The 18,805-nt window shown below is 40.2% G+C and overlaps 1 protein-coding gene across 2 annotated transcripts; it reads left to right on the top strand.

Annotated features, from left to right (window-relative positions):
• Window positions 1-188: 188 nt before the first annotated feature.
• On the top strand, window positions 189-18,796 carry mars1 (methionyl-tRNA synthetase 1). 2 transcript variants are annotated; one of them, XM_054616949.1, is made up of 22 exons: window positions 189-499; window positions 3,367-3,457; window positions 4,301-4,379; window positions 4,726-4,857; window positions 5,538-5,613; window positions 5,889-6,073; window positions 7,178-7,287; window positions 8,074-8,190; window positions 8,609-8,812; window positions 10,233-10,434; window positions 10,597-10,671; window positions 10,926-11,096; window positions 11,615-11,710; window positions 12,620-12,737; window positions 12,925-13,138; window positions 14,851-14,982; window positions 15,261-15,365; window positions 15,700-15,895; window positions 16,660-16,731; window positions 17,026-17,052; window positions 17,352-17,486; window positions 18,109-18,796. In XM_054616949.1, the coding sequence occupies exons 1-22, from the start codon at window positions 397-399 to the stop codon at window positions 18,256-18,258; spliced, it is 2,790 nt and encodes a 929-aa protein (XP_054472924.1). In that variant the 5' UTR covers window positions 189-396; the 3' UTR covers window positions 18,259-18,796. The 2 variants fall into 2 exon arrangements, with proteins under 2 accessions (XP_054472924.1, XP_054472925.1); XM_054616950.1 differs by lacking the exon at window positions 17,026-17,052 and having other exon boundaries at window positions 18,109-18,795.
• Window positions 18,797-18,805: the final 9 nt, after the last annotated feature.

Here is an 18,805-nt window from a genome sequence, read left to right as displayed (position 1 = left end):
CAGATTACAGGCGGCGCTGGGGTGCGCATGTTTAAGCACACGGCGTTGCCCGGTGTGGAATACACACATCACGGGAGACAGAATCCCGCCCGGCGGTGCTACGCGGGGGTTTAAAACCAAGCAGAACTCAACCGTGACGACGCTACGATCCGCCTAAATGGTTTGTGGGAGATGTAGTCCGTTTCACACACAGCTCCCGTTCCAATGAACCACACAGGCACAGCTCCAAAACTACAACGTCGCCATTCGTAAAAACAGACCGACACTTCTTGCATCAGCGTGTGGACCACACTCACCGGCAAGCTTACAACCAGCTGCTCCCTGTCTTGTTTTAAAGTAAAACATATAAAGCCAGTAATTAGTCCAAACATAGCAGGAGCAGCTACCAACGACCAGATGAAGCTGTTCGTCAGTGAAGGCAACCCGCACTGCCTTAAGGTGTTATCTGCTCTAGAAGTGACTGGAGTCAAATGTGACGTCCAGTATGTCAACCACGAAGGTAAGGGAAGCATGGTTAGCTGCACATAATGGGGACTAACTCTTTATTATATTGTGTCAAGATTGACTGTCTGCCTGCATCTGAGAAGCAGCTAGAAAACTCTCTTCCTGCACACCACTGCTTTGTTTGTTTTGTTACAGTGCTGGTTTTGTAGTGAAGCTTTTGTTTATCAGTGCACACCAGTTGACCTTATAACCTGTCCTACCTGTCCAGTTATCAACAGCATGCCTTGTGTTAAGTTACACTGTTGCATCAGACACAATCAGATATCTGGTTGTGTTTTTGACTCAGCACCTTGACACATATAGTGTGAGTATCTAGGAGTGGTTATTGTTGCATGTAGGGTTAATACACTAATTACACATTAGTTCATTCTCTGTTCTTTTCACTAAAGTCCTTTAAAAAAGGAAACATTTGCCATATTTTATGTGGATGTCTAATCTTTGCTGATAGTATATTTAGTCAACTGTAGAAAAGTCCACTGTGCCAGCTATATTGACTGAGAGATACAGTACCAGTCAAAAGTTTGGACACACCTTCTCATTCAATGGTTTTTCTTTATTTTTATTTTTATTCTTTTCTACATTGTAGATTAATATTGAAGACATCCAAACTATGAAGGAACACATATGGAATTATGTGGTAAACAAACAAATGCTCAACAAACCAGAATATGTTTTATATTTTAGATTCTTCAAAGTAGTTGAATGAGAAGGTGTGTCCAAACTTTTGACTGGTACTGTACATAAGGTATAGAAACAGTAGTAGGGGTGTTGAAGTACATTGTTTAATGTAAGTCACTATTTGGTTTGTTCAAAACAACAATACAGTAGTGTATTGATTTAAGAACTCTTAAATATCCCTTATTCAAATCACAAGGTCCTAAAAGCTGTAGATGCACTAACCTGGCGCTAAAGAAAATGCTAGTTCACTCTCTCTATTGCCCCATGGATGCAGTAGATCGTTGGGGGAACATGGCTTTATGCACCACTTAATAACTTTCATATTGATAAACAAGGCCCTGCCTCCAACTCTGTATCCAGTTCTCTGCATAAATATATTATCATATTTTGTATAAACCGTTTAATTCTGTAAAGTCACTATTGCATTAAGCTTTCACATAAATTAATGCTATTAAGTTAATAGCACAATATTACAAGTGGAAGTATAAGGTTGCACAAAATAGTAGTACTCAAGTGAAGTAGAATTACCTTAAAGTTGCACTTAAATACAGTTCCTAATGTTATGTTAGTGTACTTGGTTAGTACTTGCCACCTGTGGTCAGGCCCAATACCAAATATGTTTAAAGAGTTGTACCACTAAAACTTTACATTTAAACACAAATAGTTTGCAAGTTGAGTATGAAAGTTGCCTCAAAAAGTGAAGAGACGTAGTATGAAGTGTTTTGAGCAAAGCTGAACTTTTTTCACTCCAACATATATAACATTTTTTATTGCATTGGTCTATCAGTCTTGTTGGTAAAAAAATATAATTTTTCCAAAGCAATAAGGCTGACTTGAAGATGGCAACAGTTTCAGTTCAGTATCCAATCTGTCATGTAGTGATATACATGTACAAAAAACCTTGATGGATAACCAAAGACCTGAAAACTCATTTGAATGAAAAAGAAAGAGGTTTTAGTTTTAGCTAGTTTACACAGAGAGAAAGGAAAGAAAACGTCTGTATGTTGAACTTGATTTCCACCAAATGACTCATACTTCCTTGTGATAGGGGTCCATTAATGAGCATGTGGCTAATTTCTGACCAACAGTTGCAAATGTTTTCCAAAGACGGGCTATTTTAATGCAAAGAGTCCTTCCTATACTCGGTTAGAAAACATTTTTAACATTGTACATTTTTTTGCATTGTGATTTAACAATTTCGAAGACTTAGGCTTCCACTGCGACTTAGCGTATTTCTCAGTAGATGCATTGTGGATACGTTGTGGAACGTAGATGCTGCTGTGTAAAGGAATGAGATTCTAATTAAATGGTAATACATCCCGGCTTTGGGCTTATGTTGTGATTGTCTCAGGCATAAATGAGATGTGTGTCTGTGGGAGCGGGATCACAGAGATGAATAACCGAGACCATCTGGCATGCAGACTCAGTTTATGAATGAAATGAGTTGTACTCAGAAATAGATTAGGTATATAAACACGAGTAAGGGAGTGGAAGTACATTGTTTTATATAAATCTCTATTGTTCAAAATCTGTTAAACAATACAGTAGTAGGTTGATTGAACTGGGATTATCACAGATGATCTCTATTTTGTTATTTATTACAAAGTCTTAAATATTGCACATATCTTTGGGTGAATGTATTAAAAAGGTCATTATTTCTGCTCTATTGAATTCTAGAGTCACCTTATCATATCACATTGTATTGTTGAAGTGAGGACACCAGTAAACATGTATTAAGATAAAATAAGATAATCCATTATTATCAGAATCCCTTATGTGGTGATAAATTACAGATTAAGAAGATCAAATCCATGGCCTTGTAAGTGACCATTGTCTTCATAGGTTATTGTAGTTATTAGTAAAATATTGATGGTGAGAATTTGATCACAGGATTATCCTTGAACCATTTGGGGAGTCTTTTGTTGTTTGTTTGCCTTGAAGATGCAGCGTTGGTTTGAAATATAATATAAGGAACTAAGGAAGTATTGAAAAAGTGAGATCTAACGGATTTAGACTTTTCTTCTTCTCTTTCTCTCTTATTAGAAAAGAGGGTTTACAGCATGACTATCCCAGTTGAAGAATCTAGTCAAACTAGTCTAGAAACAGGCTGACCTGCATAACGACCTCGCCTTCTGTTTTGTGTAAATCGTTGTGATTTTCTTTTTTCATTTTCTTTTTTTCCAGAGAAAGTGGTGCCCTTCCTCAGCCGTCCAGCCTTGCCAGCCCTGCTCCTGCCCAGTGGTCTGCACCTTTTCAGCCCGAATGCCATCTGCCGGTCAGTAGACTACGGACCTTCCTGCTCGGTCGAATTTCAATGCCAATGCAAAGTTTGCATGAATGTGAAAGCTGCTAATCATTGCCTCTATCTAATGTTTCAGATATGCAAAATACTAAATGGTCAGTGAAAAAGCAAAATAAAATTTTCACTTATCTCAATTGGTATCTAGTCATCCAGAGAGCTCAGGGTGATACTGCGCAGGCTCTAGTGCTGTGAGCCCCACAAGTGAAATCTGAGTTGGATATCTCGAAACCTTGGCAATTAAAACCAAAACTATACTCTATACCTCTATATACCGGCTGTGACTGAGGGATAGAGCAGATCGTCTTTGATCCCCGGCTCCTCCACTCCAAGTCGATGTGTCTTTGAGCAAGACATGTATGTGATGTGTGACGGGTTAGTTATTCCTGATGGGCATGTTAGCCCTTGACATCAGCGTATGAAGGGTTTGAATGGCAGAATAACATGTAGTGTTAAAGCTTAGTGGGAAGAATAGAAATGCGCTTTACAAGTACAGGTCCATTTACTATTTATACCAGTCATATATATCCATGTTCATATTTAATTAATTATGATGAATCCGACAGATCTGGCAATGTATTGATTTTTAAAATACAACAATTGGAACAATTGACCTGGAGCAAAGTCGGTGAAATGTTAATGCTTTATTTTGACGATGATTTCATGGCAATAACATTTGAGGCAAACTGTTAATGAGTCCTAAATGAGAAGATGTCGTCTCTCAGGTTTGTTTTTCTGGTACATAAAAGACATTTAAACCAAACAAGCTGAAACTGTTTGACGGGACTTCCTTATATTTTCTATTTTGTAACTCCTTAGATACCTGTTTGAAGTAAGTGGACAAGACTCCAGTGAGCTTTGCAATCAGTGGCTTGAATGGGAGGCCACAGATCTTCAGGTAAGCTCTCCATAAAACAGACCTTTCAGTTCGCTTCGTAATCCCTTCTATAAAACATTAAACCTCTTTGAGATGCAAACTATTTTCAGTCCATGCATTTGTACGTTCTCTCTGCCAGAATCCTCTTACTGTTCCTCAATGTCTTGCCAACGGGGACATAAATCCATGCAGCTAAATGATTAAAGCTCATGCTTTCAGAAGAACAATGTACTGGAGAAATCTATCAGCATGCTCTGCAGGGTTTAAGAGAAAATGCATTGTTTAACCTCAGTCATGCTTCTTTGGTTTTACAGCTTGATCTAATGTCATTCAATCAATTTCTTTCTGCTTTGTATTTTTTGCGCAGCCTGCACTGCTACAGTGCCTTCACATGGCAGTGCTGCAGGGAAAAGGATCAGAGGTGTCCAAGGTCCTCCAAGGGCCCCTAAACTACATGGAGCAAAGCTTGAGCAAGAGGAACACGCCATATTTAACTGGGGTACAGCATCAACATCTGCTCATTAGCTACTCTACTACCACTTTTCTAGTGCCCATTTAGGTAGCCATGTATAGCTTGAGAGTGACAGGAGATAAAGACAAATATACTTCACTCAAACAAGGCTTTTTTAAGGCTATATATTACATGATCAAGTTAAAAGTTCATGATGTCTCCGTGGAAGCTCAGCTGAGCTAAACTGAGTGCCACATCAGGCTCCTCCGGCAACATTTATTTTTCTTCTTTTCTCTTTTTTTTTTTTTTCAGCTGCTTATGCTGAGCTAGTGATGCATTTTTAAGTTAAAAAGATTCATCTGGGGAGGAGCCCCCTTATGTTGCAGATGTGCCGGAGTGTGGGTGGGGGTGGGGATTAGCTCTCTGTGGTATTTGAAGCCCCTGTGGCAACAAGTCATCTGCGTCTGTCATATATTTCATGTGTACAGAAATATGTTTTGTTAAGTCTCTTGGTGATTGGCATGGCTTGGAGGAACCTTGTGTAAAGCTAAAGAAAAAACTGTGGTAAGCACACACACTGAGGCGGGCACTGCAGTGCACATAGTCTATATTTAGTGAGGTTCAAGCGCACAAAACAATCATTCAGGAAAGGACAGATGGCAAGTTTAGGAAATGTGTGTGTTAATTGCTTAAATAATTAATGTTCATTTAACTGTGTTGTGTTTCAGGAAGCTGTTTCAGTTGCTGATGTTGTTTTGTGGGCTGCGCTGTACCCCGTTTTATCTGACTCTTCGCTAGCATTGGGTAAGTTATATAAAAATTAAAATTCTCTGTTTTTGGCAATGCATAAATGATCCAACCATGATTATTTTTTCAAAATACCTCAACTTCTTCTCTCCTATTTTCTTTATCATTTTCTTTTCTGTTTTCTTTATTATCCTTCCTCATTTCTTTTATTTTCAAATGTCTTATTTATTATTTTGTGTTCTCTGTGTTTTAATGGTCCTTCACTGCTGCTTTTTTCATTCCCCAATATCTCGCCCCTCACCGTTTTCCCTGCCTTTTTTTTAATTTTTCAGGCGAGCGCACGTCTGTTAAGGCTTGGTTTGACCGCGGGGCTGTCATGCACAGTTGCCAGTCTGCTGCTCAGAAAGTGCTGCAGGGAAAAGGCCTGCAGGGCATGAAGTGCTTCATGCAGAGGCAGCCTGCCCCTCAGAGCAGCCAGTGCAGAGACACGCAGCCATGCAACAGCAACCCTGCTGAGGTACCAGATCATTGGGATAACGATCAGACTTAAAGCATTCTTCCTGAACCGAAACATTAGATGCTTCAGTGACTAACTACACTTGAGCTTTTGCCTCAGGAAGCATGTACGCTCTGTGAGGTTTCCAAGAACACGTCTTTTTTATTTTCCTCGAGCTCTGAATGAACTAAAACAAACAACACCTGGTAAAACACATGTCCTGTCACACGTATCCGTCAGCACATTTTTCCCACATGTCTTTACCTCACCGTAGCTTTAATGAAGGAAGTAAAAGCATTCAAAGGGTTGCAAGGCTTAAAATTCACCTCACTTAAACTAAGCAGGGCTCTCCTGTAAAGCAGATGCAACCTCTGTGTGAGAGTTAACCTGGCTGTATGAAAGCATGTAGAGGTTACATCACTTTTTCTTTATCCTCTGTTCCCTTTCTTGTGTAAGCAGTGGAGGATTTGAACAGGTGTCAATCAAATGTTAGCAGCAGCACTCACAGCTCCCCGTCAGAGGAAGTTGCAGGGCGTTTGTATGACAGATTGCTTAATGCTTTAGCTCCGGGTTTGAGGTCAAAAGATCAAGTGGGGGTTGGTGATACAATTTTCAAACATTGGTGGTGCTTGATAAGGAGATCCTTATCAAGCACCACCAATGGGAGGACTCTATTGACAGACATAAATAGGTTTGTGAACTTGAGAAACTCTCTTCCATATATTTTTAAATAGTTACACTGAACACGATACCAACACTGTGGATATTATTGTAAGTCGCTTTGGATAAAAGCGTCTGCTAAATTACTGTAATGTAATGGGAAAAGGATATGATGCAGTGCTTCCTATTTTCTGCTTGTTAACGTCATGTTGATATGAAGCTAATTTTGATGTCGAGTTCAATCTTTGTGAAAAATTCTAACATTGGAAATGATTTGTATGTCATGGAAATGAGTTATAGTACCATTTAGAATTTTGGGCCACAGCAATAATATTTTACAAATTAAAAGTAATTAAATCTGAAGGAATAAAAAAGAAATACCTATTCGGGCAGATTAATAACTTTACAAGTTGCTCTTTGTTGAATTCCCAGCTGATGATTCTCTGTATCTAAATGCTTGTTTAGGCTGAGGAAAGTGAGCGTGTGGTGTCGGTGGAGGAGATGGAGGCAGCTGCTCAAACCTGGAGTAAAGGTTTGAACACCTGTCCAGTGGCTACAGACAGACAGCATCCCATGTAAGTAATAAAAAATGATGTTTTCCCATTCTAGACACTAAGTAGATGCTCTTATTCAGGATAACTTTCAGTGAGTGTGTATGTGAAAGTTTAACAGGTTATGATGTTATTTGATGTTGTTGGGATCACATCGGCTAAGACCCAAAACCTAAAATGTTACCTAGCAACTTCATGTCGGTGAATCAACCTAATTTTCCAAACTCCTGAAAAGAGCGTTTGTCACAGGCAGAAGCGTAGAGGGAGTTGAGCTGTTGCGTGTAGAAAATCTGACCCTGAGGCTGTAGATAGAATATTTAGGTGAGACACTACAGGAAGAAACATCTCATTTCCTGCTCTGGTCAATTTTTAGAATAGGGGCTCTTTTGTTTCCATAACATGTCATCTTTCAGACTAGTGGAAAGTAAACATATACCAGTCTTTACAGCTAGCTCGTATCATTATTCAGTTTTTCAGGGGTTTGTTCATATATCATTCATGGCCTGTTTTTTGGAACATTTTATTCCTAAAAACATAGAGAAATTTTTGTTATGTCTGTTGACAGTAATTCCTCATTTATGGAGTGATACAAAGATTCATCCAAAATTCCGTTCTGGAAATGTATGCAAATTGGCGCATATTTATTGAGATGGTGCGTCATTTGCAAACAAAAAAATTGGACACAAAAAAATAGTTGTCCTAATCTACGTAATGAGCTGGGGAAGTTTTCATGGTGAAATGTATTAGTTTAAATGTTTATTCCACCTGTAGTGTCTCACCTTTACCCCATATCTGTTTGTTTCCCATCAGTTTGCCACAGGAGGGCAAGCGGAACCTCCTCGTGACCAGTGCCTTGCCTTATGTCAACAACGTCCCCCACCTGGGCAACATCATCGGCTGCGTCCTCAGCGCTGATGCCTTCTGCAGGTATGAATTTAAATCGTGGAATTCCTTTTTTTCTGTCTACATACTATAAGTGCCAACAAAATACTGATAATCGTGAACAAAATATTGACCTCTACCAAACATTTTTAAAAGCATTTACTCCAGGGCGTATACAATCGTATGCATTTACAATGTACAGACTGTTAGGCCTATGCCAACCTGTAGTGTTTTTAAAGGCCTTTATTAACATTACAATGAAAGCCATCTATCTTATCATCTTGTTATCCATTCTCCCATTTTCCTCTCCACCGTATCCTGCATTCTTCCTCACTAACACTCACTTATTCATTCTGTAACTCCCCATAGTCATCTCGTTTTTGCTCTTTTTTTCGATCTTTCTCTATTTCTTTTGTCCTTAGTACATCTTACTGTACTGACTCCATGCGTCTTCTCCTCAAAGGTACGGCCGTCTGCGCGGCTGGAACGTCCTGTTTATATGTGGCACAGACGAGTACGGCACAGCTACAGAGAACAAGGCCAGAGAGGAGGGTCTGACACCGCAGCAGATCTGCGACAAGTACCATGCCATTCACGCCAACATCTACAAGTGGTTCCAGATTGACTTCGACTTTTTTGGCAGAACCACCACCGAGAAGCAGACGGAGTAAGTGGAAGCTGGGAAGAAGGCTTTAGTTGTCCCGTTTTTAAATATATAATCTAAAGGTTATGTGAAAAATGTAAAGACAGGGCATTTCTTTCATCAATTGAACAACAAAGCTCAAGATAAAGCTAAACAGGGAGTTCCCCAATCATTTCAGAGCTTGCTTCACATCCTGGGTCCTCCCTTGGGTTGCATGTGGTTCTTTTACTACTTGGCTTTATTGTGAAAGAGAGAAAATGTTTCGATTTGATTACTATACAGTTACGTTACATAAGATTACTGTAATCTTGCAGTAGATACTGTTGTGGCTGTCTAGCCCTCTCAAACATAAATTATAATCTCCTTAATCTCAGATTATTCACCGTGATTATAGAATGTGGGACATTGCTTATATTTCTGACGTTTACCAAACAAAAGAATAAAAGCCAACAAGAAATCCTATTTTAAAAAAAGTATCAATGTGTCTGGAACAGTTATCATGTGTGACACTTGTCACCTCTGGTGCAACACATGATAATAACTAAAGTGAGTGTTTTGTGTAAAAGTAGATTAATTCAGTCGGATGAGGCTTCACTTCATTTCAGTATGTTAGTAATGTATTTGTTTAAGTTACAGTATCACTTTTCACTACTTGACTTTTTAAAAAGTCAGCAGAAAGGAAAGGCATTGGTAGAGTGGATCTAGGAAAAATGAATTGTTATCTATTATATAATATTGATGATGTAACTCAAGTATGGAGGTAAAATTAATGATTCAAAGTTATGGGTTGTTGCTCTAAGGAACTATTGAAACAATGAAAGCAATGGAGTTGGTGTGGATTCTTGTCAGAGTGTGTATGGATAAGGTGTCAGATTATGTTTTGGTTGTATGGGACTTTAAAATATGTTTTCTTTATTTATTTATACTTATTTTTCTTCAGTAAAAATGAGACTTTAATCCTTGAGCTTGTACATAGAAAGGGATTACTGTTTTGTGGACTTTGCTTTGATAAGTAAAACATAAAAGGCATCAAACACCATGCACTGGAATCATGTTCTTTGAAAAATGAAAACGGCCCACAGATTAAAGACTTTTGTCTCGATTCAAGAAAACTACTTTGGATTTGGGGTCTTATATTTTAGATTTTGCAAATCCAACACCAAAGGTTATCATAAGCTTTTTGTGCCATTTTACTTCATGTTTATTTTTAACAAACTAATAACACATACTCTTTACCCTTCAATGTTCTTTTTCCAGTATATTAATATATTTTCTATATTGCTATATCGATCCAAAAGTTTACATCATGTTCTAGCCAACAGGTAGGAAATGTATCAATCTGAGTTGGAGAACAAAAATGGGGTCAGGGTTTAATGACTACAAATCTTTCCTTGCATCCTGGGCACAACCCTCAAACTATGTTTATCCTCTCTTATCCTTTCAGGATCGCCCAGGATATATTCTGGAGAGTCCACAAGCATGGTTTCCTCATGGAAGACACGGTGGAGCAACTGCGTTGTGAAAACTGCCTGCGCTTCCTCGCCGACCGCTTCGTAGAGGGCATCTGTCCCAACTGCAACTACCCAGAAGCTCGTGGTGACCAGTGTGACAAGTGTGGGCGGCTCATCAATGCTGTGGAGCTGAGGGTGAGTTGGAAGGAGCGTGTTGACGATAAAAGACGAGAGGAGGATGATCAGGATGAATCTATGCTGATTATTGCTATTAATTGACTATTAGAAAGAGAATGATGATGTTTGCAGTTGATATAACATTTCTGTTCGATCATTTTTGACGGCTGTCCCTTTCAGGAACCCCAGTGTAAAGTCTGCAAGCAGACTCCGGTTGTACGCTCCTCCAAACATCTCTTCTTGGACCTGCCAAAGGTAAGCTTTTCAAACTGCATTGCAATGATCTTAATGTCCATTCTTCAGTTAAGACAATGCTATTTTTTCATTAAGTTAGACTGATTAGAAATTACAAAAATGAAGTGTATAGTAGATTTCAAAGTCAGACAGCTTCTAATCCCTCTTGTCATTTTATTATATAAACAGCTTTCTCTTTTTCAGAACTGTTTGTTGGCGTAATGACATTTGGTGTTTTTGTCAGCATTTTCATTCTCGTTCTTTCTCTCGTGCAGCTGGAGGCTCAGTTGGAGAAGTGGCTGGACAAGTCAACCAGCACAGGAGACTGGACGGCAAATGCCAAACAGATCACTCGCTCCTGGCTGAGAGACGGACTCAAACCTCGCTGTATCACCAGGGACCTGCGGTGGGGGACGCCAGTACCTCATCCTGACTTTAAAGAGAAGGTCTGCTATTGTCAGCTAGATTAAAAACATTTTTTTTTTTTACATTATCTTGTTTTTTTCCCTTGTTCATAGTTTATAGTAGAGTAGAAAAGATGCACACTCCACTATGTGTTTTATAGAAGCAAAATAAAGCCCTACCGCTCAACTTCATTACCTGCTGAGAAGAAAATTATTGCAAACACTTATTATCTAAGGTCAGGTCACTAATTAAACATTGCAAATGACTATGCACTTCATTAGCTGTTTACAAATGCTGCAGTGACTGATGATACTGCAGTGCTCTCTAAAAGCGCACTGGGAGACGCTCTGGGTCTTGAGTGTTTGAACATGTTCAAACACTGATCACTTCTTTTAGACTCTCATCTAAATGTCTCCAAACCCTAATAAATAAGGGAAATTTACATTGTGTATCTTGAGGATCTTTCATTCCTCCTCAGTTAGGTCCTTTTGTAAGTAAGATTCAAATGATCCCAAATTAATTTAATTAACACAAAGTCTCTCTCTTGCTGCTTCTGCAGGTGTTCTACGTGTGGTTTGACGCCCCTATTGGTTATCTGTCCATTACCGCCAACTACACCGACCAATGGGAGAAGTGGTGGAAGAATCCTAATCAGGTAACAAACCCCACCCAGCCTCCTCCCCCCCGAACACACACACACACGTCAGGATTTATGAGGCGGGCAGAGTACTGATGCACGAGCTTGGCACAGAATGGGTCTGATTGCTTTTTTTCATTGCTCCATCTGGTCTTTTTCACTCTGCGTTAAAATCGCTGTGTAATTTCTGGCCTCATATAACCCTAATGTGAAACAGATGAAGACATGATCTCTTTGATTAGGAATAAAATGCACAATCAGTTTTGTAATCACCGCTACAATACACACGCAGTATAATGTGAATACAGAGCTTTTGTTCTTTGTGGTTAGATTCCTCCCCTCTTAAGGTAAAAGTCTCAGCATGATTGGTCTTCCGTAGGTTTACTTGATTTCTGTTGGCCATAATGCTGTCATCAGCTTTACTTAGAAAGGCGAAACTACTTGACATTTTGTGTGTACAGAGAACTTCCCACACATCTATTAACAAGTGTGTTCATTTACATGTGGACTTAATTTAACTGAAAGTTCTTCTTTTTTTTTTTAACTAAAGATAAAAATAATCCACCATATCTTCCTCATTCTCTGCCTCATCTCATCTCATCTCTCTCCATCTGAAACCAAAGGACTGTGTGTGTGTGTGTGTGTGCGTGTGTGCGTGTGTGCGTGCGTGTGTGTGTGTGTGTGTGTGTGTGTGTGTGTGTGTGTGTGTGTGTGTGTGTGTGTGTGTGTGTGTGTGTGTGTGTGTGTGTGTGTGTGTGTGTGTGTGTGTGTGTGTGTGTGTGTGTGTGCTTGTGTTTGCAGAGAGGGAGAGAGAAAAAGAGAGATGGGGGTTGGGGAGAGCTGATAAGTCCTCTTTGAACTGGATGATCTCATGATGATCTAATATGATGTCATCCTCACAGTGCAGTGTTGTGTCTCTGCCACTAGGTGGAGCTGTACAACTTCATGGCCAAAGACAATGTGCCGTTCCACAGTGTGGTATTCCCCTGCTCCCTACTGGGAGCGCAGGACAACTACACTCTGGTCAACCACCTCATTGCCACTGGTAAGCACTTATTGATTCATGATTTATGTTGATTCATGATTTATGTGTTATTTGATTGATTTTAATTCCCAACAGGAATCAAATGGATTGTATCTCTTTTGCAGTTATGCAACACAGACGTCACAAATGATCACATTCACACTGAGGTTCAGGTTTGATGATGATTTATGCTGTAACTTCCCCACAGAGTATCTGAATTACGAGGACACGAAGTTCTCCAAGAGCCGCGGAGTGGGCGTGTTTGGAGACATGGCCAAGGACACAGGCATCCCACCAGATGTGTGGCGGTTCTACCTCCTCTATGTGCGTCCAGAGGGACAGGATTCAGCCTTCTCCTGGGCTGACATGGCTCTGAAGAACAATTCCGAGCTGCTCAACAACTTGGGCAACTTCATCAACAGGTTGATAATAGTACATTACATTACATTACAGTCATTTAGCAGACGCTTTTATCCAAAGCGTCTAGTATATTACAATCATTACCCATATATTACATATCATTCACCCATTCACACACTGATGACAGGCTACCATGCAAGGTGCCACCATCAGACTCTAACTAACATTCATGCAACATCCAGTCCACACCGATGGCAAGCCTTCGGGAGCAACTTGGGGTTAAGTGTCTTGCCCAAGGACACATCGACTGCCGAAGCCGGGTATCGAACCACCGACCCTCTGATTGGAGAACTACCTTACTCTCCACTACGCCACAGCCGCGCACAGCTGAGGCCAGAAATTACACCTATCAAATATGTTTGATAGTGAACTCCTTTGTTTCATGTGTGATGAGCCAATAGTAGAAATTTAGACTTAGGTCAGAATTCAACTATGACCCTAACAAGGTGACCTGCAGCAATCTCCTCAAGCCATCTGACTTTGGGACATTTTCTGTGTGTTACTGTTTCTTTTTTTTATTTAAATTGTTTTGATCAGCCAAAATTAGTCACCAGTGAAATTAGGAAAATGGGGCAATTCACCTCAAGTTGCTCACATTTTGTTCATAATAAGTTTCACTCTAAAAGTAAATATGCAGCAAAGTTGTCGTCCGGTCCAATTAACAACTAAGTTTTCAGATTGTTGTACTCAATGGGAAAAAAAAAAAGTCTGTTCGAGCAGTAACGATTACAAGAGTCTCACCCTAGTTTTCTAAATTTGTTTGGGATGGTGTAATTTAGCCCCAATTACATCGCCTCAAATGATTTTTAAAAGATCAGGGTTAAATCCCACATCAAAGATTTTTCTCAGCAGCTTTTTTTTCAAAGTACCTTGATCTTCAAAATTGGTCTCGGGCAGCAACGTTGATGCCTAATTGGTTCAAAAATATCTTGTAGATTGCATCCAGCCTGAGGTGTTGGAGGTAAAAAAGTATTCTGCTTCATAAAAGAATTTCTGTCCCGGCCTGGATCCACTTACTAAATCACTACAACATTAGCGACAGTGTGTCCATCTTGGGCCCGCTTTTGCAAATTCATAAACGTTTCGGGGCTGCCCTGTTCCAGCTGATCACTGTTGTTCAGTTGAAATGTTTACTGTCCAGGATTTCAGCTTGACAAACTGAAATGGGTAAATCTTTCTTTTCACCCAACAGCAAAAATGACTTTATTGATTACGTTTGACTCAAAAATGAAGAATGCAGGTCACACAAAGTTCATGCTCACACATCAAAATCGCAGCTCATTGTAAATTTGACAGTGGTCTGGCAGACCTTCCTCAGAGCCTGAAGAGATGTGTAAAATATAGAACAGCCTGTTGCATCAGACACGACAAAAACGCTCTCACTACCAACATCTTCCTGATGTACACATAGAAGTCCTCCAGACACAGCTACAATGTAGAGGCCATGAAGGAGCTGTGATGAGGCTCACTGCAGCACACTGTTGTGTTAGTTTACTCTAGCAGAGGAATGTATTTCATCTGGCAACAAAATCTATAATTTATAAACAATTAGCAAGTCAAGCTACGTGGCCTTCCCTCATTTTGCTCTCTCTCTCTCCTCTCTCCTAGTTTCTCTCACTGCCTTTCTCGCTCCTTTCACATATTTTTCCCTGACCCCTATTTCTTTATTTATTCATCATTCTTGTTAAAACCTCCTTCTCGCTCTCACATCCAGAGCTGGCATGTTTGTCACTAAGTTCTTTGAGGGCAGCGTGCCTGTGATGGAGCTACAGCAGGAGGATAAGAGGCTCCTGGCTCTGGTGGGCTGGGAGCTGCAGCAATACATCCAGCTGTTGGACAAAGTCAAGTAAGGCTAATCTACTCACATACTCTACCTGTCAAAACTGTTTGGATATAGATTTATTTGAAATTACTTTTAAGAAACTCAGATTTTCTTTGATTAGATTCATTCAGTAATTTAAAATGATTCAAATTGGAAAATGTAAATGTAATGTAAATTGTCAGTGAAGGTAAAACATACTAGTAGATAACCCCATATTTAGACTTGTACTGAAGTAGATTCTGTACAATAACTCTACTGTCAGTGTCACACTATCTAATATTCCTATGAAATTTTTCCACCAGAATCCGCGATGCTCTGAGACACATCCTCAACATCTCTCGCCATGGCAACCAGTACATTCAGGTCAATGAACCCTGGAAGAAGATTAAGGGAGGAGACACTGAGAGGTGAGAAGGCCTTGACCAGTTTAACACAACATCTGTACCGCTGTAGAAGGTAGATGGAGCTGTGATGCAGATGTGTAAATTCCTATTTTATATTAAAACGGAGACGGACAGCTCACCTTTTCAAAAAGGATTCTTATATTCACAATCATGTATTTGATTTGATTTATTAGAAATTGAATTCATAAAATGTGTTCGTTAAAGAAATAAATATTTGTAATGAAAAGTCGACTAGAAGAGGAGTAGTTAGGATGTAATATCTGTCCATTGTAGGATTAAAATAAACATTTAGATTCATTATCTGTCTGACTGACTGATCTCGGTCTCTCCTCTTCAGGCAGCGTGCGGGAACGGTCACCGGTGTTGCTGTGAATGTCGCCTGCTTGCTGTCAGTGATGCTGATGCCGTACATGCCAGCTGTCAGCCAAACCATCAGGGATCAACTCAATGCCCCTCCGTCCTGTGTCAATACCATGTTGCAAGGGACTGGATCCTTTGTTTGTTGTCTCAGTGCCGGCCACCGCATTGGCACGGTGAGTGTGACCCGAAGAGAGCACACACACGCACACACACACACACACACACACACACACACGCACACACACACACACACGCACACACCGACAAACAGTTCATACATCAAACTTTTGGAACCTCCTGTACGTTGACGCTGGGTGATACAATGAGGATGCAACAGTCTGTCAATATTTTAGTACTCTGGAGGACATTGTAGTCGTGTGACCATATACACACACACACACACACACACACACACACACACACACACACACACACACACACACACACACACACGCAGTGTTTTGAGGCCACAGCCTTCGAACAACAAGTTTCTCTCAGGCCACTTGTCCCTTCAGGCCTAATTGTGGTGACCGGTGTCTGCAGCAGACGGCCAATGCAGCATTCGATCTCCAAGGCTATAGTGATTCGTGACTGAGGTCTCTAGACGAGGAGCAGCAGACGACACTGATCTAATGTCAAACTAACGCCGCTGACACAATGCTCATGTGCACACAACTTCTCTGACAAATCACGTAATGCTGCATTGGAGAGTTGTGATCATGATCGAAACTCTAAAAATTCTCATACATAGTTATCGTCTTACTTACTTGCATAATCCTCTTTGTTCAAAGACGAGCACAGAGCCTCCAGGTTAAATTTCCCAGCTATACCGACCTTCGGCTGGATCCACAAATCGCAAACTTTTTAAGTAATCCTGCTTTTATTCTTTTGAATTTATACTTTTTTCGTTCCCCCTGCCAACCCCTTTTATTCCCAGGTCAGTCCGTTGTTCCAGAAACTGGAGACGGACCAGATTGAGGCTTTGAAGAAGAGATTTGGTGGACAGCAGGTAATTGATGTTTATGATCTCTAATGGTCTGTGAACGAGTTCATACAGGTCTTGTAGTAATATAGGTTGATTATTTATGAATAATGAAATAAGAAAGAATCGATAATGCATCGACGTTCAGGGGCTTTTGTCAGACTGTCGCCCCGAATGTGAATTTGTACGGAATCGGAGTATCTGTCTTTTGAAACATGATGCAGAGCAAACACACTGTAAATGTTTAAATGATGCATTATATATATCATATAGATAAACATAATCCCTCTCTTAAACTTCTCCTCGACCGCCTGCCTCTAGCCTGAAGATGAACCACCTAAAAAAAAGGTATCGAGTGGTATTTGTTTGTGAAGAGTCACAACTCACTGGTTATGCTGTGTCAAATATTGATTAGCGCATGCCTTCACTAACACAAGCAGCTCATCCAACGTCCTCGTATTTAGAATTTTACTCTCATCCCTGTGTGTCCAGTGTGATTCACCGTCCATTCACTCTTCATGATAAAATCCTGTCGGCAAATTTGAGTGATGAGCGTTATTGTGTGAAATGAATCAAGTCATCTCTAGAAATAATAACCGTCAAAACGCCTCAAATTCTAAGACATTTTCATCTGTCTGCGCCCTCAGACGGCGGTTCAGAGCGCTGGCAGCACTCAGCCTGCCGCTGTGCCAGCTCCTGCTGCTGTCACTGCTGAGGTGGCGTCGGCGAACGGAGTGGACCCAGAAAGAGCCAAGCAGCTCACACAGGCTGTGACTGAGCAGGTGAGAACGCTGGCTAGTGGCAAAACACACTGTTGAGCCATCAACTGTAAACCCAATCCTTTAATTTGGGAGTTAAAGCCGTCATTAGAACAAAACTATATGCTACATTTTTTCCAAAAAGATTATTTGAATTGCATTGTTCTGTCTTTATAATAATCTTTTTGATTGGAATAAAACGGATGGCGTCTTCCGTAAGGAACAATAACGATCTTCGCAAAAACCAAATCACGCGCGACAAACCACTGGCCGCTGGAATAAATAGTGGCTAATTTTAAAAGCTCCATCTAATCAATATCTTTATTTGGAAAATGATCTGGTAATGCTTAAATGTGTTATCAATTGATCAAAATTGTTTTTTCCCGAAATTTAGGATCTTTGAAATGTTACGCTATTCACAATTATTAATGCGCGGTTACATTTTTAGGGATCAATTGTTTAAATTCTCAGCATTTCCAAATCGAAACAAACTCAAATAATTATTAACTCACAAATTGACGCCTTCATTTCTTAGTATATTTGAGAAAGCTGCCCACCGATATTTGTCCATAAAAGCTAAAAGTTAAATGAACGACAAATTTAGGTGTGAGAAATCTATTAAACCCTGACATTCTGTCCACCACAGGGGGAAAAGGTGCGAGCACTCAAAGCCCAAAAAGCGGAGAAGGCAGTGATCACAGCGGAGGTGACCAAACTGTTGGACCTAAAGAAACAGCTGGCTGTGGCTGAGGGGAAGAGCCCCGAGCCTGCACCTCAGAAGGGCAAGAAGAAGTGAGACGGAGAAAAAAAGTGAAAGCAAAATGAAGGAGGCTAGTCAGAGGAAGGAAAGAGTAGAATGGTTTGAGGTATTATTGTGGCGAATGGGAACAAAGTGTACACTAAAAAGAGAGATGAGGGTATTACCTTAAGGCAAAGCCGTGACAGGATCTAAGACAATGTGGTGTTGGCACTGAGGACTAATGAAATGCTGGATGGGCCGACGGGGAAATGAAAACACACAAAGAGAGAGTCAAATGAATACAGCTACAGAATGGAGGGATTTTTCCAAATCCCTACACCAAAAGAAACTGATTTTATACTCTCCCTGTGATAGAGTCAGCATACGGTATTAGTGTTGGAAGGTGTGTTGTACATTTGAAGCTTTTTTTTTTTTCCCCCCCTGGAATTTTACTCTTTTCTTCCCCCCCCCCCCCCATTTGCTACAAATACCATTTTTGGATCCAGAAAATAAATTGATTAAGTTCACCTGAAATTGTCGTTACTCTCCCCCTTTAACAATTAACTCCAGTTTACAAAAAAAATTCAGTCATACAAATCACACA

This window comes from Anoplopoma fimbria, chromosome 17 (genome assembly GCF_027596085.1).
Source record: "Anoplopoma fimbria isolate UVic2021 breed Golden Eagle Sablefish chromosome 17, Afim_UVic_2022, whole genome shotgun sequence".
In the NCBI taxonomy this organism is placed as follows: domain Eukaryota; kingdom Metazoa; phylum Chordata; class Actinopteri; order Perciformes; family Anoplopomatidae; genus Anoplopoma; species Anoplopoma fimbria.
Note: the sequence above shows the minus strand (reverse complement) of the source record. Positions and strands in the feature narration are given on the sequence as shown.